Source organism: Bidens hawaiensis, unplaced genomic scaffold, assembly GCF_021521415.1.
Source record: "Bidens hawaiensis isolate Kalapana, Puna unplaced genomic scaffold, B.hawaiensis_p1.1 tig00032895_1, whole genome shotgun sequence".
Classification (NCBI taxonomy): Eukaryota; Viridiplantae; Streptophyta; class Magnoliopsida; order Asterales; family Asteraceae; genus Bidens; species Bidens hawaiensis.
The window spans coordinates 99,445-124,947 of NW_027495634.1; the positions used below are offsets into that span (position 1 = coordinate 99,445).

The 25,503-nt window shown below is 33.7% G+C and overlaps 1 protein-coding gene and 1 pseudogene across 1 annotated transcript; both read right to left on the reverse strand.

The window, feature by feature from the left end:
* Nucleotides 1-234: 234 nt before the first annotated feature.
* On the reverse strand, nt 235-1,426 carry LOC143584261 (delta(12) fatty acid desaturase DES8.11-like; annotated as a pseudogene).
* Nucleotides 1,427-15,741: 14,315 nt separating this feature from the next.
* LOC143584257 (rab GTPase-activating protein 22-like) lies at nt 15,742-21,654 on the reverse strand. Its single transcript, XM_077066345.1, has 12 exons — nt 21,333-21,654; nt 20,205-20,300; nt 19,895-19,998; nt 19,565-19,737; nt 18,554-18,634; nt 18,333-18,455; nt 17,218-17,306; nt 17,039-17,147; nt 16,842-16,939; nt 16,486-16,764; nt 16,071-16,153; nt 15,742-15,993 (listed from the first exon to the last, which is right to left on the reverse strand). Exons 1-12 carry the CDS (start codon nt 21,429-21,431, stop codon nt 15,945-15,947), a joined length of 1,383 nt encoding a protein of 460 aa, XP_076922460.1. The 5' UTR covers nt 21,432-21,654; the 3' UTR covers nt 15,742-15,944.
* Nucleotides 21,655-25,503: the final 3,849 nt, after the last annotated feature.

The following is a 25,503-nucleotide window of genomic DNA, read 5'->3' on the forward strand; positions in this document are numbered from 1 at the left end:
ATTACATAAGCATTAAAATTTTTAAACGGATGATGACCGAAATTTAAAAATTCTACGAATGTCACCGTTTTAAAGCGGTTCGATTTTGGTGTGATAAATAAGTCGTGGATGTGACATCAAGTTAAACAAGAAAAGTAGAATTGCACATTAACTTATCAATAAAGTACATATTACATAGTTGCATCATGGAAAGTGGTGCATTATATAATTGCACAATTATTTATGCTTCAACAATACGAAATATAAGTTACTAAGTTTATTTGCGCCACCAGTAAACGCCACTATCCTCTGCACCTTCATCCGGTTCAACAAAAATGCACTCCTTTGTTTCTCTCCAGAAAGCTTTTAGGATCGGCGTATCATCGTACTTGTAGTAGTCACCTAGAATGGGCTTGATGGCCTTGGTTGCCTCAGGCAAATGATAATGTGGGATGTTTGATATCAGATGATGAACCACATGAGCACATGTTACGTTATGAAAAATACTATTAATGATCCCGTAATCCCTGTCAACAGTCGACATGGCACCTCTTATCCAGTCCCACTCTCGCGAGTCGAAGTGAGGTAAGGAAGGATGGGTATGGTGCACAAAACTGAAAAAGATGAAATGACCGTTTAAAACCAACAAAGGAACTCCGTATATGCAAAATAACCATGTGAAACTTGTGGCTAAAGAAATCTTGTATAGTGCATACAAGGGCTACAACCAGTCCAGCATCAGAGAGCCAAATATATTTCCTCTCACTATCATTGAACAAAGGACTTTGAGGGTAAAAGTGACTCACAAACCCGTCGTATTTCCTGCCGTGGATATTGAAAGCGAAGTACATTGGATAGCTAAGAACTAGCCTACCGAAAGTCATAAACAAGTTGCCTAGCGGGTTGTTTAGAACTTCGGAATACAAGGTATCAGCCTTCCGTTTGGGGATCCAAACTTCGTCGTACTCCATTGAATTGGTGTGAGCATGGTGACTACGGTGACTGTATTTAAACGAAAAGTATGGAGTGAGGAATGCGGAGTGGAGGACAAAACCAAGTGTGTCATCAAGCCACTCGTATTCGCTAAAGGCATGATGGCCCAAATCATGACCGACGGTCCATGCACCCATAAAACAAGTACCTTGGACGAACCAATAAATTGGCCATGCTATGTACTTAAGGGGTGTAGGTAGAAGAGGAATGCAAGTTGATGCAAGTCGGTAAAGCGTGTAGATGACGGCTAAGTCAGATATGAGGTGGTAGAGAGAGCGTAAGAGATCACGTTTATAACAGTGAAGTGGTATCGCTTTTTTAAGATCACTAATCTCGAATGGTGGTTTTTTGACAGGAACACGTTCAAGGACGTTTTTGTCATCGCTATTAACATTCATCTGGCCGCCTGCTCCCATCTTGACGGTTTAACCTGCGAAAGGTTACATATTGGTTAATTACTATGCAATAAATAAACTTAAGCATATATAAGACTGTTAATGTGGATCTATAAGACCAAAAAGATACCTCAACCAGAAGAATTGTGTTTACCTGTTGGTTTGTTTTCAAAATAGGCTAAGCTCCTTGCATTTTATACTAGGAATTTGGGAACTGTAGCTTGTCTGATTCCACTAATAGTGGGATGTTAATCTATGATGGCTTCCATAATTATTCTCCATATCAACAACCAAGGTATTGGATGTATATGTTAACTTTAGATTAGAGTTAAGATAAATTGTGCTTAATTACAAAATACATGATGGCTAGTTTCCTCCCTTTGCCAACTTTATGCAAATACATTCCTGATAAGACGTTTAGTCAATATATATCATTTCGTGTATCAAGTACAAAATGCCATTACAATTTCAATATAAAACAATATATTAGTTTGGTGATCTATAGCCTTGGGCGAAGCGTACATGTTGGGCCAGTAGTTTAGATTTGTATGTTTCGTTCAAAATAAATTATATATAGTGTAACTATACCCGTTTTCGTCTGAAAATTTTGAGCCCCTCACCTCCTATCAGATCTACATATGCGTGTTTCCCCTATCCAAAGACCAAAACGTGATCTGAGGAGGCAAGTTTTGAACCAAATTCGTCTTCACATACGAGTTTTGTTTTAGCCAATCAAAAGTGTTCTAAATCTGTCGTCGGAAAGTTTTGATCAAAATTCGTCTTGGACGACCAAACTTAGTTACTCTATCTTCTTTAATATTTAATTATTAACTAATTTAACTTATTTTAGTTTTTCTTTTATAACTTTAAAAAAAATTAAGTTTTACAAAATTTCGAGTATACCTTTGAGACGTGCATATTTTTACCCGTGTGCTGGTATAAATTTTACTTAAACCGAGTCGAGTCAAATTTATATCGAATTATGAGACGTTGAGACGGTCAAGTTTTGACATGACTCGGTTTTGAGTAAATTTATATTGACACGTAAATAAAAATAAGTACATCTCAACGGTATATTCTAAATTTTGTAAAACCTTATAATTTAAAAGTTATAGAAGAAAATCTAAATATAAGCAAAGTTAATTATTTCTATTAAATATTAAAGAAAAAAGAATAACTAAGTTTGGGCGTCCGAGACATATTTCGATCAAAACTTGTCGAAGAATACGGATTTGAAACACTTTTGATTTTGATTGGCTCAAACAAAACTCGTTGCGGTGACAGATTTGGTTCAAAACTTGTCATCACCGACGGTTTTAAATGAATCTGTTGCGAATATTCAAAAACTTAAGGACATTTTGGGGCTCTCGCTTTCTTCAAAAGCTTAATTTTAAAAGTTTTACAAATAATAAAGCACCAAGTACTTTTAATTCTTTTGAATCTTTACAATTTTGCACTAGCAACTTGTGTCAACTTAAGATACAACTAAAAGTTTGTTTCATCATCTATAACCACATATTGATTTAAATTTCAATTTTAAACCAACTATTTCAGGATTTTTAGACTATAATAAATACGAGCATTTTATTCTCTTAATTTAAGTATGGTATTGCTATAGTTTTAAAAATGAAAAAAATTATTAATATGTTATGTAGTGGTGTTCTCATTCAGTTTTGACAGGTCTTATGTTAAACCTGTGAGTCCAATTGTTAGAAACATTTTTGTGACTACAAAAACCAAATTGATGACCAGTTTTAACGTTTAAACCGACTCATGAATACTTATAATTGTTACGTGATTAACAGTGTATGTGCTCAAATACATGTCGTATCGCGCGGGCATCCTCGTAATTAAGAAAATAGGCATGTTGGCGGCTATGGTAGGAGACGTGTGATTTCTAAATTTTACTTTTCATTTTCAACCTAAGACGATAAGACTTATGTTATATTCGTCAAATCTTGGTGGATAAATGTCACTTCTGTTTAGTAGTATTTTTTATCATAGTTTGGTTAATTTTTTTTAGCTTATTTAGCTTTAAACTTGTAAAGTTATATTATATCTTATCTTAAATATATATAAACGAAACCTTTAAAAGCTATCTGATTGTTTTCTACACTTTCTCAAGCCACCAGATTATTTTATTTGTCAAGGGGGGATTCTCATGCATCCGACCCGTATTCACGGGTATTAGTCTCATCAAACCCAGATAACCCTTAAACGGCTTATAACATCTCATTATATTAAAATTAATCTCACCAAATATTTTAGGAAAATTCTATGAATTAGGGATATACTACAATTAATATCCAATTTCTTTACAAAAAGATATTATTTATATTAAGAAACAATTTTATAGTAAAAAAATAATAAACAGGTAATGTGTCACACCCCAACCTACGGCGGAAATGTCAGGGCGTGAGCTGATTGCCACAGCTCACAAGGTACTATAATGCAATTGTAAAGCGACAATATCTAATTAATTTATTAATTGTCAACGAATATTTAAGTACAACAAAAATAGAGAAAATTACAATACAAACCAACTATTCTTGTTTATGTTTAACATCCTAAGGTCATCTCTACGTGAGCTTCAGTTCGATAAGCAATCCAATCTATAACCTACAAGTGCGCACAAAATATATATATATATTTGTCAACAACACATGTTGAGTGAGTAGATTCACCAGTTTTGACACAAACAAAATGATAATATATAATGATATAAATAATTGAGTAAAAATAAGCAAAAATGTTATCTGTGAGTATAAACAATAAAAGTGTTAAGCAAGTAATGAGTGTCGGTGAAACCATTGCCAATGCGATCGGGTTCCGGCCACTACGACGGTCGTATGATCATACTATAATGAGATTATGTTGGACCTCTCCGAATGTGATTCAAGTAAGCAAGTAAGCAAATAGCAAGTAACAAACAGTCATTCAATTGATACACAACACAAAGATCACAGTTTGCGTTTGAGAAATAATAAGATAAATAATTTGATAAATGGTACGCAAGTTTCCCTAAAACATTTGAAAAAAAGTAAAATAGGGGAGTGATTACTCACCTGATCGGATTACTCACGTGAAAATGATGAACCATTCGGGATACACCGACAAGGATTCCTAGTTAAATAATATAACATGAATTAACTATAAAATGTATAACATGACTTTAATGAATTAAGATGTCGATGTGATTTGAGTTATGTTGCGATTTGAGTTATGTTGTGATTAGAATTATCATTGCTTGATCGATTGAACTCTACGGTTACTGTTATTAATAGTCTAATTAATTATAAATTCCCAAATAATTACCCATAATATAAGATTAAATACTTAAATAATTTAGATAATTAAGATATAGGATATTCATATAATAATAATATCTAAAGAAAAAATAAAATAATTACAACAATGTGTAGATAATTAAATATAGTATGTTGTAGGATACAAATAAATACGTTGTTTAAAGCTTTTAAGAAAATCTATTCAAGATGTTTAGTATATATATAATATATACCCATAAAATATATATAAGTAAGTTTATAAAAATGCTCAACGACAAGTAAACACCAATAATGATGTCGGGTTTTAAAAAGGTTAGAGTCTATTAGTAATATGTAATTACAATACTTACATAAATATATAGACATACATGATTATGTATATATATATATACACACGAAAACTTAGCGAAAGTAATAGATCAAACATAACTTAGTAAAGTTGGCTTAACAAAAGTAATGTTTGTTTTGTATTTACTAATAATTATAATAATTATAAATCATTTAACATTAAAATAAAATAATAATAAACAATAAATAAACAAAAATAAAATAAAACAAAAATTGACCAAGATCCGGCCACTGCTGGATTCGGACCCGGGCAGGTGGCCGGCATAGCGTAACAACACACAAGAACCACCAACTGCTCTGCACGTTCAGATGGTAAACAAACACAAACAAATAATTAAAAACAGTATCCCGATTTTCCCCCAAATCATATGAACCCTAGATTCCGAAATCGCTTAATCTGATGCATATTTGTACAATTATTGTTAGGGCTATTGATTAGAGATCACCAAAGATTAACAAGCATTGATTAATTACCAGCTACAAGTGGAAATCGACTGTGAACGGCCATTGCACCTGCACGGCATGTTCTTGAGCTCGTTGGAAGGCTGGACGGCATCCTTGGGTGAAATTGATTAGGATTTTAGGGTCGACGACTCTTGATAATGGTGCAGACACACTTAATTGTGACATAAACGGTTTTAATTGTAATAATCCCATTCTATTAATGACGGCTTCAATATATTAACCATTACGAATTGTTTTAATCCTGTTTCCTAATTAAGCATGTCGGCAAGGTCGATTTAGCAAGTTTGACAAAATTGATAAATCAATTCCATAATTTAAACGATAATTGTGGTGCAAGAATACTAAACGGGTCATCGGGTACGGGTTCGGATAATGAATATGGGTTTGGATTATTGGGTAAAAGGATTAACATATATTAATTATCCAGATTTGCATAAATGGTCCCTGCAGTTTAAGTGTGGGCGCAAAAGAGGTTAAAAGTATAGTTTAGGGTGTAATTTGTATATAAATGAAAGTTATTTTGATAAAATAAATAAATACAATAAATAATAATAATAAAATATTAATGACTCGATAAACGCGATGCTTCGTTAATTAAACCCGATAACAAAAACGGGTCGGTTATATATTATATGAAAAAAAACCGAGTTGTTACATAATGGGTCTCACAAGACTCAAATAAAGATAGTTTTTAAACGGGTTATAACGTCTTATTTATTTGTGAAACCCTTTCATCATTAAACCCAAGATATATTATTAACTTCCATACAATTAATAAAGTTAAACTCCAAAAAAATATATATATATTAGAAACGAAAAATGAAAATAACCCCTGTAATACGGGGATAAAACCTAGTATGTATATAAACGAATTTTTAAAATCTCTTGGGTTGCTCCTTACATTCTCTCAAGTCACCAAATTCTTTTATTTGTAAATGGAGGCTTCTCATGCATTTGACCCGAAATCACGGGTATGGGTCTTACCAAACCTAGATAACCCTTAAACGGGTTATAACATCTCATTAAATAAAAAATTAATCTCATCAAATATTTGATATGAAAATCCTATAAAAAAATGGATATACTAATAATTAATATATGGTTTAAAAAAAGATATTATTTGTAATTGAGAAACAATTTTATAGTAAAAAACATAAGCGGGTCATGGGTCTCACAAAACCTAGATAGTTTTTAAAACGGGTTATAACATCTCATTTATTTGTGAAATAATTTTATCATCAAATCCTAAGTCAATTATTTACTTCCTTACAATAAATAAAATAAAAATCCAAAAAAATATAAAATATTACAAACGAAAATGTAAAACAACCATGTAATACGGGGGATAAAAGCTAGTTATATATATAAACGAAACCTCCCTATGTTCTCTCAAGTCAACAATTTTTTTTAATTTGTAAATGGAGATCTCTTATACATTAGACCCGAATTCACGGGTATGGGTCACACCAAACCCAGATAGCCCTTAAACGGGTTATAGCACATCATTAAATTAAAAATTAAAATCACCAAATATTTGATATGAAAACCTGTAAATATGGATATACTAAAATTGAGTATTCGATTTTTTTAAAAGATATTATTTATAATTAATAAATAATTTTATAGTAAAAAAATAAGCAGGTCATGGGTCTCAGCAAATCCATATAGTTTTTCAACTGGGTTATAACATCTCATTTATTTGTAAAACTTCTTCATCATCAACCCCTAAATATATTACTCCCTCCGTCCCGGTCAAAGTGTCTTAGTTTGAAAAACTTAAAATTTAAGGTAGATTAAATTATTGTTTTCTTTGCTTACCAAATAACAATAATGCCTTTGAAAATTGGGTCCATGAATATTGTTTATTAATGTTAGTTGTATGTTTAAGGTAAACTTGGAAATTGACTAATAAATTTTGAAAATGGATATTTGTAATATGACAAATAAAAAAGGAAATGTGGACACTTTTAATGGGACATGGGATATTAACTTCTTTATAATAAATAAGATTAAAATCCAAACAAATATAAAAATATTAGAATCAAATAATGTAAAGCAGTCCTTATAACACTGCGGATAAAAATTAGTTATGTAATTTTGAAATCTATCTATTCTAATAAAAGCCTACTATTTTTGCCACTTGTTAATACCATAGCCCTCCTCACATTTTTGTCAACCAATTTTCATATATGGTTTTTATCTTTTAAGTCATTTCAATATATGACATTAAAATTATAGGTTTATTCCAACTAAATCCATTACTACATATAATAAGTATTCTCCATATGGATTGACAATAGACGATTAGTGAATTTTAAAGTATTAATTAAAGTGTTTATTATGGTTTATATTCAAAATAATAAACAATAAACATTCGATTCATAATATGTGGAATGAGAACATTCGACTTGGACTAAATCCTGATAACGTTAGCGGCTAAGGCTTAGCCTTTAATACCTAAAAATACATATGATTTTAAAACTAAAAGTTTTCGTGTTGACCCGAAACCTAGAATTCGGACCAAAGAACCAACCTGAACTACTTCGGTTCAGGTTTGGGTTGGTATTTTTTCTTGGGTTCAAGTTTCTCAGGTCAGGTTAGTTTGGGTTTATGTACGGGTTTTCTTGGGTTGGGTTTCATGTTACGGGTAAAAGTGGCAGCCCTACTTTCAACGATTATAAATAAGAATCACTACATTCATTTTATGTAACTTTAAATCTTATAATATTATTCTAACTCAGAATAATCACTATTATTTGAACATGGTTTTAATGTTAGTATGTATTTTTTATTTTCCTGCCAATTACATTCATATGAAATAAACAAATCATTTTGTTATATTTAAATTTTTGGTTTTTATGTTGCTTGATTATACAATTTTTAATTGTAAAATATAAAGTCAATTAAAAATTTGTCATACACAGAATATTAATGGCAACAAATTTATCATGTTCTATCTATTTCAAATTATAAATATTCTAAGGATGATTATATCATCAAAGTTCAGGTATATGGGTTTTGGGATAATCATGTTTTTTTTGGATAAACATGAGCAAATGTTCTCAAATGGCATTATATTAATTGATTAAATGCTATGATATTTTATGTATATGAATATATTTTTTATTAGTATCATGGATATATATTATCATTTAAATAGAGTTGGTATGTACTTGGAGAACCTTTTTGTGTCACACAGACAACTATATACGGTTATATCAAAAGTTATAAGCAGACATATATGTTACTTTATTAAGAGTTACAAGCAGACATGAACTATAGAATTTGATTTTTGATAAACAATGTATACATGCTAATACAATCACAAATGTAGTGTAAAATGAAGTTTTTACCTATTTTTAACATATTTGTGGAATCTTAGTTATGTAATTCCTGTAATTTTAATTTCATTGTAATTGTATTAACAATATATGATCAATTTGTTGACTGTATTTTATTTAATGGTCAAAGTTTAAAATTTTCAATAATTACCTGTGTAACACACGGGTCTCAAACTAGTGAATTATAAAACATTCAAGTGGTTAGTAATGAATTCAGGAAATTTCTAAAGTCTCCTACAACCGCTTCAAACTTTACAATTGGTTAGGCCAGCTGTGCAGTGGAAATTAAGAATAAATATTGATTAATATAAATAACATGTAGGGTTAACTAATTATGGATACTAAATAGCTGGATATATTAAAACAAGCTGCTACAATTAAATATTATTATGCAACAAAAACTGTTGCGTCTATTACGAAAATAATACAAATTTTTCGAATTCAACAATAATCTAACTTAACTTGGGGCAACATTACACTCAAAACGCGACGGCATTACTCTCATTGTATGTCCCAAAACGCCAGATCTAACACTGAACGGATTTTATTCTTGATAAGCGATCGATCCGGGTACGGTATAAACAATCGATCGAACAAATAATATAAAGATAATATTGAACGACTCTTTAATCAGAAATAAAAGATTGATAACATTAGACGAACTGATCCCACCCAAGGTGAGCTCCCCTTGGGTGGTTTGATTACACCATGAAAAGTACACACATAAATAAAACAACAAAGTCTTATTTATAGCAAAAACATTAATATTCTAGAAGCTCATCTCCGTTGAAGCTAAACGTGTGTCTCGAAGCTCTCGTCTCAGATCCGGATTACACGCCAACAAAAATCGATTGATTGACCATTATATGTAATGAGTTTCGCCACATTGATATCGCAAGTCACAACTTTTGGTCTTACACTCATTATAGTATCGTCGATCTCCACGAGCGTTGCAAATCCTAATTCCTGTCAAATTTAAAAACAAATCTGTCAAATTTAAAAACAAATATATAAAGTTAGAATAACCCGAATAAAACCACAATCTTATATATAAAAACCCGGCAAACCTTAAGAAAAAACAACATGAAACACGTAAACAAAAACCCAAAGAAAAAATCCAAAACTCAGTTTTCACTTTACCTCTAAAACCAAACCTGACCGAAACAAACCCAAGCTCGAATATCCAAAACATATACTGTAGCTAAACCCAAATTAGTAGAGTACCCTAATATTAAATCCACTACAACTAACAAACCTACATAAGCAATAAAACACAAACTATCCCATTCGTGTGTTTGTTTGTGTTTAATCGTGTTCTTCGTCTCCAACATCATAAACGAGTCTAGAAGGATTTCGCACTCCTAGACCTCGTGCGGATCTCGTATCGATCACCATCTCAACCGGGGACTTACACTCTGTCAAATAGGGTGCAAGCAAATATTATTTATCTTTAGGAAGACTTGATATGTCAATTATGTGAGTTTTAACGTCTTCAGGTGTCAGTTGGCACAAACGTCCGGTGATTATGTTTGCGTTTAGAAAACCGAATGGCTTTCCTAAACGAATGAACTTCTCATAAAAATACCTTAAATTAAAAAAAATAAACATTATAAAGTTAACGGAATCAATAATATATAAAATCGGTATATTGTACAAATAAAAATAAAATAAAATAACATATGTTTCAAACCAATTTAGAATGGTGATATCAAGCCACCATTTTGCGAATACTTGTTGCAACGCCTCATACTCAAGCCAATTTGAAGTTATGGTGTAAAACATCCCATCAGGCGTAGAAAATAGAATTGGAAACCCATTTATACCCAACATAAAAATGTAATCGCTAAACCAAACCTTTAATCCTTTTAGATAAGTTTTTAATTACCTTCAAAGCGTTATCTACTTCTTTGGCTCAACTCGTTCAAGCTATTGTCCGGCTCGCTTAAATAACAGCACAATATTTAGCATTAAACTAAAGTACCTTTATGTATGAATGTCATTACCTAAGATGCATGAATATAGCCGTCATCCACCTCCGTGCTCTCGTCCAAAACATTCTGTTATTGGATTGGACCTCTTTTCTTAATATGTTCAGTCTTTTTTCATCCTTTTCTCAATACGGACCTATAAAAAATACAAGTGTTAGTAAACAAATTGATATTTTTGTGTTATAGATACAAACACATACATTGTTTGTTCAATGGATACATTTTTTATCTTCAAATAAGTAAAAAAGGAAGTGTAAATTAAGTAAACTTTGTAATTTAAGTTTAGTTAACTGTATAGTTTATGACGATAGTGTGATGGATGAGTTACAAGATGTGACAATTCATTTGCAACTACAATCGGATCTTGTGGATCATATTGACTCTCTAAATCTGACCTACCTTGACGACGAGTAGTGTTTTTATTTTCTTATTTGTTGTTTCTTACTTTTTTTATTTCTTTTAGTTTCTAATTTTTTTTATTAATGAAAGTTCTTATTTATATATATATTTTTTTGAAATTTATTGCTTTAGTTTTTAAATTAAAAACTAAAGTTTTTAAAGGTAGCTCAGGTGTACCATCGTCAGCCCTTAGGATAGATCAGAGTAGTTACAGATAAAAATGATGTGACGATACATTATTGGTTAGTGCGAAGAGTAGTCTTAAATCATAAGGATTTACAAAAGCAAACATAGACATCGTAAGTCCCCGACACTTTTAGGAGATATTTGAAGTAATAAACAGTCACCAGAAAATTAGTTACCCCAACTTTTGGTTGGTACCATTATTGGACAACTTAATTTAAATATAAATAATAATGACATAATAAGCAAGATTCTCCATAATCTTTGCATTGCAATATAGACGATGTTAAAAATAAAAAAAAAAAACCGTTCATAACAAGAATTGAACGAGACATCCATGCTCACATGCAATATCTAAGCTCAAAACTTGAAAATTTCTCATCACCCCTACATGTAATGTAAATCTGCTCCTGAAGGTGGTGGGAGTGGGAGTGCATCCCACACCCCTAATCATTCTCAACATTCTCTTTTCTCTACGTCAACGCCACATCTTTCTCTTTCAAATTCTCGATCCATCTTAATTTTAACCCTTGCAGTACATCTCAAATTATCTTTCAACCATTTTATTTTTTTTCTTTAATTAAATTAACTAAATTATCTTCAAATTAAAAACACATGAATATATTAAATTAAAAAAAAACCTAAAATAACATTCATTAAAAAAGTTATATCTAGAAAACATTAAAACATGACATCCCTCGACTTTGCCTAAATTTGGTGTGTGGTACGCCTGCCGGTACCTCCAATTTGTTGATTGGCCCCTAGAAGTAAAGATTAAAAATTGTTTTGCGATATGTCGTGGTTGTTGTCCATCACGTGCATCCAAGCCCTTGCCAAAGCGGCCTCGTCATCAAAGCTCCACGAAGACAATCGTGTTCTCGGAGGCAGTTTTGTTTGCGTTGTGAAAAAAAGTATACAGACTTTGAGAATTTTAAATGAAAGAATGAATGTTTGTGTTTAAAATTGATTGAATAAAAGTTAAATTTATAAGGTAGACATAATTGATTTATTTTTGAATATTATCGTTCAACGGTAATATATCCCCTTCATTCGGGTAGGAGGGCAGCATGGCCAAGCCTCCCCGATTTTGTTTTCTTTGGTATCAGGGGTAGGGCGGTGTTCCAGCCAGTAATGGACAACACCGGTTCCTCCTGCCCCCACTTCGGCCACCCTTATTCACATGTACATAATTTTTTGTTAACTAATGGATATTATACTATGGAGCATTTACATGTATCCATTCCTAAGTTATCTTAGTACATATTTACCCAACTCTTAAAAACTAATTACATATTTTCTCTTCCTAAACTACATATATTACATATTTATCCATTTCCTTTAAATTAATTAATTAAATGATTGTTTTACCTTAATGAACTAATTAAAAGATCTATGCTCTTCCTAAAAGCACCAATTACATATCTTCCTAATTTAAACCCAAACCAAGTCGGTTTTAAGACGAACATACCGAAACTAATAAATTCAGTTGGAGTCAACGTTTTAAATCATTAGCAAATATATAGAAAAGTATTTTTAATTGTCTAACATAGTTTATAGGTTGTATAATTTTAACATGGGCGACATATGAACATACTTTATAAAAAAACGATTACTTTGACAAAACTTAATAGCAACATGCATGCACTGATGCACTAGATTAAAAGAACAAAAATAAAAATATGTCAAATGTTTACATTATTCCAAAATAAATCGTACCATCATTATACCAAGCACCCCGTTAGACTATGCGTAGCAGGGTGTTTTTTGGGTGAAAAATCCCCAAAGCGCCCCATACACTGCCCCTTGGGCTTTTTGAGGGGTATTTTGGGTTGGGGCTTTTTTTAGAAAGCACCCCTCCTTACAAATTTATACCCCACAAACCCTAACCAATCACAAATTTATCTTATTTATATTTTAATAAATTAAAGTGGCTCCATCTACTACACTCATATGAGGTAAAAAGCCCCCATGATGACATCGCACCACATGACGCAAAACACCCCTATATGAGCTCGATCCACTATACACGGTCTTAGTTGAGTTGGAAAGCTTTCAAATATTCCAAAATGGTCAAACCAACATTATACGACACAAGAAAATATAAGACACAAGATTATTATGCAGTTTTTTCTCATTTCGTTTTGCTTGTTGATGGTTATCTTGATGTGTTGTACTTTTGCATGTCTTTTTATGGTGTCAATAGTCAATACCCACCACAAGGCACAAAGCTTACATTTTCGTCTCTTGTTAATCTTATCAATTTGGTTTAATTATATTCTTTCTTGATCTTCCATGAACGTTTAATTGTAGGTGGGTATATCTTCTCTGTTTCTATTCTTTCTCAACTTTTTTGTTTTACAAAAATACTTCAAATTAAACAACACATGTCAAACACTATGATATGAAGACTATGAAAGTTAACATTCGATATTGTACACAAAAATCACACTTACATAAAAAAAACTCATTTGTGATCTTAATCTACGTGTACATGTGTTTTTAAAAATAATTACTTGATTTAAACAGCAGCATTTCCCATATTAATGTTTAATCTGATCTGAGACCATGAAGCCGAACCTTCTTGCATCGAAGCTTTATCTTTTATACTTTTACCTAGCGTGAATATGCTTAAGGATACAATATCATCGCGTCAAATCATTTGCTTGCCCACCAAACATTGCCTCGTCCAATACCTTTACAAAAAAACTCATATATTGAAACAATATTCGTACGTATAAAATATGGTGGTGGTGCAATGCTTTACAATCTGCAACAAAGCCCCCCCCCCCCCCACCCCCAACACTACGAATTGCAGCCAGGGCTGGCCCGAGAAGACGAAATTTTTTTGGGTCTTAAGTAAAAGAAACATTTTGTTGTGTTTAAACAATTTAATTTTAAGTGAGCATACTTGGTTATGATTTGAGTTGTGTAAAAAACTTTTGTATAAAAATAAACTTAAAATGTCTCAAATAAGACTTGAAGTCACAACCTCTAAGTTAGATGTCGTGCCGTACCTCTTTACCACTAAACCAAGCTAGTGTTTATGCAATTGTGTTAAAACATTGATTATACATATTTTTTTCCATAAAAATACATATAATTTTTTTATAAAAAAAAAAAAATTCGGGCCTAGCGGGGTGTCGGGTCTGTGGCCGTCGACTACCCTGCCACACCCTTGGGCCGGCCCTGATTGCAGCTAACGAAGACCACCGGTGAAGTCCACTCCCAACTCTTCCCCTTACTAACTGTTAGGTTTGTAGAATCCACACTAGGGTTGAGCAGAAAACCGAAAATACCGAACCGAAACCGAATGAAAAGAAAAAACCGAACCGAAGCATTAACCGACGGTTTTTTTTTTGTTTTTCTCAAAAACCGAAAATTTTGGTTTCGGTTCGGTTACCCATTTCAAACATACCGAAAAAAACCGAACCGAACCGATTAACTTTAAATATTATAATAAATAATTTAAATGATTGTTAATATATTTATACTAAGCCATATGCGATAACAATCGAAACAAATTAGGAGTTTGTTGGTTCAATAGATTTGTAAGAGAAATTAGAGTTTGTGAAAGGAATAGTAAATGTTAATATGTATTTTTGTACGTAGGAACTAGTCGCATAAAACAATTAATAGAACAAAAAAAACAAAACAAAAAAAAACGAATATAACCGAACCGAAACCGAAATACCGAAAAACAGAAACCGAACGGTTTGTATATATGAAAAAACCGAATTTTCGGTTTCGGTTTCGGTTTCACCCAAAAACCGAACCAAACCGAACCGTGCTCAGCCCTAATCCACACCAACACCATGAAATCAGTCGTTCACCTGCAATAATTCATCGCTACACCATATTCAAGATGACGCCAAGTCACTGTTCCGGTAAAAGGACAAAAATGCCCTATGTGCAGACTGCAGTGCACATAAGGTTATTTGATTGAAAAACTTAATATCCGTTAGTGTAAAAGACTAAAACCAAGCCAAACATGCAAATAAAGGATGAAAAGTGAAAGTCATTTTCGAAAAGGACCTATTCCATAATTTAGCCAATTCAAAAGAACAAAAATTGTAATTTCTCAGTAAAAAAGGTAAAATGATAATCGGATAATAGAAGAGCATATATGTAATCGAAAGGTTTTATATGTAGTGCAATGGTAAGAGCCCAATAAATTTTGTAGATAATTAAACACTTTATATATAATTTTTAGTCTTGTCAAATCAAGACACATCTAAATTAAACTTAAACTTGAGTTTCTAACAAGTCAATCTCAAATAGTTTATGAACAGTTTAACGCATGCACGCCCTTAACAAAACTTGAATTTGCATGTACCGGTAAACATAATTAATCAGAAGACAATAAAAAGAACAGGAGCACCTTTGTATTTACACAATATTGTTGCTACATACACATTATACATATACAAAGATGACTTGTACATTTGTCTTGTAGAAAAAAGATATATAAAAGGCACAATGACCATCAACTCACAAAAAAAATATTGCCTCACTGCACTAATCGGTTTTAAACGCAAAAACAACCATCAAAACTCAAACCTGAAGAGATCAAAAGAAACCAAAGAAGCTTGTTCGCTTACCACTATCTCGTTTTTGCCTGCAATGACCCGCAAATCACGTTTATTTTCTCGAAATTTAACTAAAATATCATTAATATAAACTCAAAAAAAATACCTTTTTAGATACTTTTTGTATATTTTCATAGCTCCTCTGCAAACTTTCTTGGCATCCATATTCCCAGACATGTCATTTAAAATCTAGAAAATAAATAAAAATTATTTCAAAAAATTAGCAGCATGTAAAAAATGGAACATTTTTGCTTAGCAAAACAATTCAAGCTGAAACGGGTTGACGGGTCAACATTTTTGTTCACTTTTTAACAAAATCAAGTTAATGTATTAAATATGTTTATAAAAACTATGATACCAAAATGATATCTATTTTGTTCAAATCATCAATCTTTTTAAGCAGATGTAAACATTTTAAATAGCATCTACTCGGCCCGTTTGACTCATCTCTTAAGTAAGCTTTTGCAAACGACCCATTGAACCCTACAACCTTAAAACCTAAATAAAGTCAAAAGGTCAACCTTTACAACATCATCTAGTCCCCGAGCTTCTCTCAGTAACTTGTCATTCCTGTCCTTGAGGACACTCGCTACAACAAAGGCAGATATAGGAAGCGGTGCACCCGACCCAGACCCGGACCCGTTTCTGGACCCAGACCGATTTCTCCTGGTTGCTCTTTCATACTTGCCATATTGACGGCTGGATATTCGTGTCGGTTTGTGAGCATCATTATTATTGTGTGTTTCTGATCCTTCATATATTGAGAACAATTCGGGATCATACTCTAAAGCCCACATCATCTGTTCAGTTCAAAACACAAAATGTTATAAAATCATAAAAATATTTTTATGGCCATATTATTGTTATTATTTATTACCTCCCACAAATACAATGAATCTCCAAAAGAAAATTCTCGCCGAAACGACACCATAAGCATCCGGAATGCAAATAGATAACCGCCTCCGCCAAGGTGTTCTGCATTTGTGTATGTAAATATGCAAATTACTATTTTACAATTTTAACAGCTTATGTTTATCTATTTATTATTGAATTATGTGAAAATAGTCAAAATACCTAAATGTTGGTGAAGTTTAGGGTTAACAACTTGATTTATATTAGCCAAGATATCAAGTTGTGCTTCAACCCCCACGGAGTTGTTCGCAGTGCACCTGAAATTCCCTCTCTTTAAACGCATAATTAATATTTAACCGTTAAGAAATATAAAATAAATACACGAAAAATAATATACTCACCAATCTGCGCATTAATCGTTCAAAGCACCAAAATGCATCCGCTTCATTTTCAAAAAGCAAAATCATGGGGGAGCAAATATCACTCATCCCTGTATGGAGTGTTCGGTTTAGAATTAGTAATGTGTCCCTTGCTCAATAAGCCAGCGTCCCGATGATTGAGTGCTATGTGCCTTATGTCCAAGGCTTGATGCAAAACTAGTATAGAGCCGGGGGTCTCACCGGAAGCAGCCTCTCTATCCCCATGGGGTAGAGGTAAGGCTGTCTACATCTTACCCTCCTCAGACCCTACCATAGCTTTGCTATTGGTGGGATATACTGAGTACGATGATGATGATGATGATCCCTTGCTCAATAAGTAAGTAATGTGTTAGTTATGATTACAAAAGCAGATGTAGGATCTTGTACAAATTAATATTAACATGAAAAGCGTATGAACCGATTAGTAACTGACACGTGGCACTGAACCTATTCTCGAATAAGGGTATTATGGTCTTTTACTCATGTTTTGTAATTGGCACATCCCTGAATTCAGAGAACCAACTATCAGTGTATGTTTGGGCCATTTGTGACGTGCAATTTGTTTTCTAGAAAAAGTATATTATTTAGGCTATATTAAATCTAAGGATTTAGGTATTCAAGTTTTCTTGAGAATTTTGTAATATATTTTTTCTAGAAAACAAATTGCACTCGCAAAAATAAACTGATAGTCGGTTCCCATAATTCAGGGGTTAGCCAAATACAAAACAAGATTAAAAACCATTATACCCTTATTCGAAAATAGGTTGAGTGCCATGTGTCAGTTAATAATATGTTCCTACACTTTTTATGTTAATATTAATTTGTATATGATCCTAAATCTATATTTATATAAAAATTATTATGTACAGATTATAACAAAAATAACTAAATAACATGTATTATGTTATATCTAAATTATAAGTAAAATATATATAAAAAACAATTATAAATGCAGATGAATTAACTACTAAATAATAAACGAGCCGAGCTCAAGCTCAAGACCTATTAAGTTATACAAGCCGAGCTTGGGTTCGGCTCGTTTACAGCCAGTAAAAAGGTCAAAAGTACCAATTATAATAATTGGGCATCTTACTCACCTTGACCATAACCAACATCTTTATCATACCAAGCATAGACAGCAAGAACGTCCCAAAGTTTTGCAAGATTCTCTTGCTTCTCATAAAACGTTAGTGACCTGTCCGTGCGAACCACATCAAGACCTGCCATAAATATGTAATTCAACATAACAAAAGTTGCATTTTTTTTAAACTAAAAGAAACATAACTGAGAGCAAGTGTACATATTTATATATATCAACCTATTTGATGTAGAGCACGCTTCCACTGAATTATTTCCTTATCATGCTCTTGAGAATCCACTGTGTCTGGAATTGGACCAACTGCAAGTACACAACCTGGTTCATTATAACGTATGACCTTACATATAAACTGGTCGATCAAAGTTTTAATATCTATAAGTGGTAGAAAGGGTAAAATAAAAAACAAATAACTTATAAAGAAACACGCCAAATGGGTTTACCGAAAGGGTATGTTAATGCATAAACCTCCTAAACTATTTTATTCAAGAAATTAGATTGTTATTGAAGTTACCGATATTTTCAAAACATATATGACACGCTCACCTTATTTGTTACAAAAAAAACTGAAAAAGAGTCTTGGGTCAATCGAGCACGGCTCATCATTTTGACCCGTTACCCAACCTGCTTGACCGTCCATTTTGCAACCTCTAGCAACAATGACTAGAGATGTATATATCAATCAGTTTACTTAGGAATCATTGATTTGGTTTCCTATAATTCGGGAACAATATAAAATAACCTAGCATGTCAAATAGGTCAAACGTCACTCAGAGTGTATATTCAATCCATAGTGCCTCCAAAATCATTTTATTCAAGAAAATAGATTATTATTGAAATAAAATTATCTTGTTTAACTATACCTGACGAGCAAACTATTTATTAACAAAAAATCGACAAAAATCATTTTTGGTCGATCCGGAATGGCCTGTTTAATCGTATAAAAACGTATACATTCTGCCCCCCCCCCCTATCCCCACCCCACCTTCTTAGGGCTCATAAAGCTCAACATTACCACTTTCTCGAGATTGTGCCATTAGAAGGTTCGATTCAAGAAAATAGATTATTATTGAAATAGTACAACTTTGGTTAACTATACTTGAGACGCAAATTATTTATTAACAAAAAGACAAAAAGTGTTTTGGGTCAATTACACAGCCCGTTTTACTTGTGCGAAAAAGTACACATTTTGACCCGTTAAAGGTTCTTAAGGCTCATAAAATTTAGCATTACCAGTTTCTTGAGATTGTGGTATTGGAAGGTTTTCAAGGTTCGTATCTGGCAGTACAGCTGGATCATGTATTGGATCACCATTTGCTGTGACCACGCGTGCAGTGATGAACTTGCCACTTCCAACAACAGGAAACATACGGCTGCATGATTCTTTCAACTCGGCATATTGATCCCTGAAACCATCAAGAAAATATTAAAAAAAAAAATCACTGCCTCATTCCATAGAAAACGAAAATGTTTGACCCGTTTGAGATTAAAAGAACAACCAAAACCGACCCTAAGTAAAAGAGATGAAATCACCTCTATATAAAATAAAAGGATGTATGGTACCTTCGTCTTTGTCGTATTTTTTCCCGTTCATCAAATGTGCTTTTAGGATCGTAACAACCAAGAAGAAACTCCCACACTTCTCCTCTAATTGATGGATGAATTCCCTGTTATCACCAATTAGCATTAACAAAAATTAATTTATTAATACAAGAAATATTAACAAATTTAGGATATATGAAACAGAGAGAATAAACAACACAATAAGAAGGGATCCATATAGTAAAAAACACAAATAAACTATGGATATGAATTATTCCATGTTCTTTTAAACAATATATATTTGTGTTAACAAATAAAAAAAAAAACTTACTCCATAATTGATTCGATTAAGGCACTTGCCTATATCAAGATAACCCTCTGGAGTAAATGCAGCCCGCCACCTTCTTACACTTAGAGTCTTTCCAGCCTGAACTTCAAAAAACCGATCATGAGAGTAAGATAAATAGGTGACAATTAGTTCAAGGAATATTTGTAAAATGCAATAAAAAAGTAATATATTCCTATTGTCCCATAAAAAATACTATACTTCTTTTTCTAGTAAGATTTCAATCCATATTTACCTATTTAGCAATCATCACAAGAAACTGATGACTTCGATTTCGATCCACAAGCTCTAACTTTGTATTATATAAGGGCCCTATTGTTATACACCGGAAGCTAGTTAAAAATCAAGAAGGCGTTCCAAGTATTTTAACAAACTATCGTTTCAGTGATCACTCACGCGTGATCATCAAAAACCAGGACAATGATAAAAGATTAAATTTTGAAAAAAAAAAAAATTGTAGAAACAAACATGAATAGGTACCATCTAAGCATGATTCAAACCCACTAAGCCATTAATTAGCCTCAACAAACTTTAATGGTCCCAAATTCTTGAAAGTGATCCTATAAATTATCACTAGATGAAGTAATAATAATCATATACAGAATCAATGTAAAGCCCATTTAAAAGTTCCTCAAGAAATCTTTGAAAACATGGAGATCAACTATAATCAAATGTTTCCTGCTAAATAAAAAACTTATTCATGCCAAAAAAAATAATATTCAAATTTATGAAGTAAAAAGAAACTTCTCTATGGAGTAATAATCACCAAATTTTTCTGCTAAATAAAACTTATTCATGCTAAAAATTAAAATAATAATAATAATAATAATAATAACAACAACAATAAAAATCAGTGGCAAATTGGCAATATTTGTACTGCACCAGGAAGATCAAAGAACAAGATAATAAATAATTACCCAATTTGTATCTTATTATACTATACCAGGCTATCACAACATATTATATAAGCTCAAAACATCAAAATTTAATAAACAAAGATCAAGAAACCTAAAACACAACAAAATGAAGACATTTCACACCACAAATTCAAGATCTTTTAACAAAACAATCATCAAACTAATAACTAATTAATAAGTTTAACAATATTATTACCTTGATTCTAAAGTTGGTCACCGGAACATCAGGATATCCAGCTCGGATTTCATAATATGAATCAGTGGGTTGTCCTGGGTCTTTCCGGCAAAGATTCATCGTAAACCCGGATCTAAAATTCGGGTTTTTTATATGAAATTGATTGATCAATCGAGAGAAACAAAACCCAGATGGGAATTTGAATATTGTTGTGGCTGGTTAGTGGGCGGCCTTGGTCAACGCGGATCTGTTGACCTTGTTGTTGTTGAATTAATTCATTTGTTTCATTCCATCAAATCGAATCATACTCGGTTATTGTGTGAGCCAGACATGTGATGTGCTGTGAGTGTCTAAACTATAATTAGATTATTAAGTTTATTAATGAGAAATCTGCTATTTGCCTCCCTGGTTTATATCGTCGCTGGATGAATCAACGACTGAAAACAAAATTGCGAATGTTCTGTCACTGTGAAATTTTGGTGGGGCAGTATATGCCCTTCCATTAAATATTTTCGTTAATGACCGTTGAGATGGAGGGTGTTTTGGTCTTTTTACAAATAAAAATTTAGCGGGTCACATCTGTGCCAATCTGTTTGTTATTTTTTTTAAAGCTTGAAAAAACCAGCTTGACGGGAAAAATGGCAGTCCGACCATCGGGTATTATTTTCTTCCCTACTTCCTAGTAAGAATTCTTCCTCCCTACTTCATCACTCCTTTTTTTCCTTACACATCTTTTCCTTACCCCTCTCAACTTCCTCAACACTCCATATATATATATGCATACCACCGTAGCCATCTTCCTCAACACAACACTTCATCTTCATCCTCCATCTTCATCCAAGACTAGAACCCACCCGTCGCCCCCTCAACCGTCGCACCGGCTCCCACCGTGTCCCCGTCGCACCGGCTCCGTCTTCCCCGTCGCACCGGCTTCCCGGCTCCCACCGTCTCCGACTCCGTCTCCCCTTTCCGTCGTACCTCGGCTTCAAGATGGTTCTAATAATCACTGTGAACTTCAATCCGGCTCTATTAGGAGTCCCGATTGATATCAATCTCCGGATATAGCTCCGCATCCGAGCGATTACGGCTTGGTTTTTGGTCAACTTAGCCGGCCAAAACCAAATCAACTTCCACCGTACGTGGAATCTTGGGCCGCGTCTCCGGATGCTACCGTTATAAAATCCCGAAGTTTATAATCCGGGTGAATAATTATAAGTATGTTATGCATGCTACCGTTCTTAAAAAACGGCCTATTTCCTTATTTTCGAGCGAAAAGTTTACTAAAACACGACACTTTTCGTTGTTTTTGGGCGAAAAATTTACTAAAAAACGGGTCGTTTCGTTGTTTTCGGGTGAAAAGTTTACTAAAAAACAACACTTTTCGATGTTTTCGGGTGAAAAGTTTACTAAAAAACGAGTCGTTTCGTTGTTTTCGGGTGTAACGTTTCTTAAAAACGGCCCGTTTTGTTGTTTTCGAACTAAAAGTTACTAAAAAACGACACTTTTCGTTGTTTTCGTACAAAAAGTTTCTTAAAAAACGGCCCGTTTCGTTGATTTCGGACTAAAAGTTTACTAAAAAACGACACTTTTCGTTGTTTTCGGACGAACAATTCACTAAAAAACGACACTTTTTCGTTGTTTTCGAACGAAAAGTTTGAAAGCTTGAAAAAACCAGCTTGACGGAAAAAATGTCAGTCCGACCACTGGGTATTATTTTCTTCCCTACTTTCCCCGTAAGAATTCTTCCTCTCTACTTCCTCACTCATTCTTCTTTTCCTTACCCCTCTCAACTTCCTCAACACTCCTTCTTCAAATATATATATATACATATCACCGTAGCCATCTTCCTCAACACAACACTTCATCTTCATCTTCATCCTCCATCTTCATCTTCATCTTCATCCAAGACCCGAGCCCACCCGTCGCCCCCTCAACCGTCGCACCGGCTCCCACCGTGCCCCGTCGCACATGCTCCGTCTTTCTCGTCGCACCAGCTCCGTCTTCCCCGTCGCACCGACTTCCCGGCTCCCACCGTCTCCAGCTCCATCTCCTCGTCCGTCGTACCCCGGCTTCAAGATGGTTCTAATAATCACCGTGAACTTAAATCGGGCTCTACTAGGAGTCCCGAATGATATCAATCTCCGGATATAGCTCCGCATCCGAGCGATTACGGCTTGGTTTTTGTTCAACTTAGTCGGCCAAAACTAAATCAACTTCCACCGTACGTGGAATCTTGGCCCGCGTCTACGGATGCTACCGTTATAAAATCCCGAAGTTTATAATCAGTGTGAATAATTATAAGTATGTTATGTATGCTACCGTTATTAAAAAACGACTCGTTTCGTTGTTTTCGGGCGAAAAGTTTACTAAAAAAGGACACTTTTCGTTGTTTTCGGGCGAAAAGTTTACTAAAAAACGAGTCGTTTCGTTGTTTCCGGGTGAATAGTTGACTAAAATACAACACTTTTCGTTGTTTACGGGTGAAAAGTTTACTAAAAAACGAGTCGTTTTGTTGTTTTTGGTCGAAAGGTTTACTAAAAAACGAGTCGTTTCGTTGTTTTCGGGTGAAAAGTTTCTTAAAAAACGGTCCGTTACGTTGTTTTCGGACTAAAAGTTACTAAAAAAGCGACACTTTTCATTGTTTTCGAACGAAAAGTTTCTTAAAAAACGCCCCGTTTCGTTGTTTTCGAACGAAAAGTTTACTAAAAAACGACACTTTTCGTTTTTTTTGGACGAAAAGTTTACTGAAAAAACAACAATTTTTCTTGTTTTCGGACGAAAAGTTTGAAAGCTTGAAAAAACCAGCTTGACGTGAAAAATGACTGTCCGACAACCGGGTATTATTTTCTTCCCTATTTCCCCCGTAAGAATTCCTTCTCCCTACTTCCTCACTCCTTATTTTCCTTACCCCTCTCAACTTCCTCAACAGTCCTTCTTCCTCAACACTCCTTCTTCATATATATATATATATATATACATATCACCGTAGCCATCTTCATCAACACAACACTTCATCTTCATCCTCCATCTTCATCTTCATCTTCATCTTCATCCAAGACCCGAACCCACTTGTCGCCCCCGCAACCGTCGCACCGTCTCCCACCGTGTCCCCGTCGCACCGGCTCCGTCTTCCCCGTCGCACCGGCTTCCCGGCTCCCACCGTCTCCGGCTCCGTCTCCCCGTCCCGTTGTACCCTGGCTTCAAGATGGTTCTAATAATCACCGTGAACTTCAATCGGGCTCTATTTGGAGTCCCGATTGATATCAATCTCCGAATAGAGCTCCGGATCCGAGAGATTACGGCTTGGTTTTTGGTTAACTTAGCCGGGTCAAAACCAAATCAACTTCCACCATACGTGGAATGTTGGGCCATGTCTCCGGATGCTACCGTTATAAAATCTCGAAGTTTATAATCCGGGTGAATAATTATAAGTATGTTATGCATGCTACCGTTCTTAAAAAACGAGCCGTTTCGTTGTTTTCGGGTGAAAAATTTACTAAAAAATGACACTTTTCGTTTTTTTCGGGCGAAAAGTATACAAAAAAACGAGTCGTTTCGTTGTTCTCGGGTGAAAAGTTTACACAAAAAACAACACTTTTCGTTGTTTTCGGGTGAAAAGTTTACTAAAAAACGAGTCGTTTCGTTGTTTTTGGTGAAAAGTTTACTATAAAACGAGTCGTTTCGTTGTTTTCGGGTGAAAAGTTTCTTAAAAAACGGCCCGTTTAGTTGTTTTCGTACTAAAAGTTTACTAAAAAACGACACTTTTCGTTGTTTTCGGACGAAAAGTTTCTTAAAAAACGGCCCGTTTTGTTGTTTTAAGACTAAAAGTTTACTAAAAAACGACACTTTTCGTTATTTTCGGACGAAAAGTTTACTGAGAAAACGACACTTTTTCGTTGTTTTTGGACGAAAAGTTTGAAAGCTTGAAAAAACCAGCTTGACGGGAAAAATGGCAGTCCGACCACCGGGTATTATTTTCTTCCCTGCTTCCACCGTAAGAATTCCTCATCCTTAGGTAACGTTCGGTATGCAGGAATGGAGGATGGAATGGAATGACCCATTGTGAGGGAATGAAAAATAGTGTGTTTGGTTGACCAAAGGAATGGAATGACCCATTACGTAGTCCATTCCATTCCCTCTAAAATACTCCAATTTCATTCCATCCATATCCCCATGTTTTTTTTCATTCCAT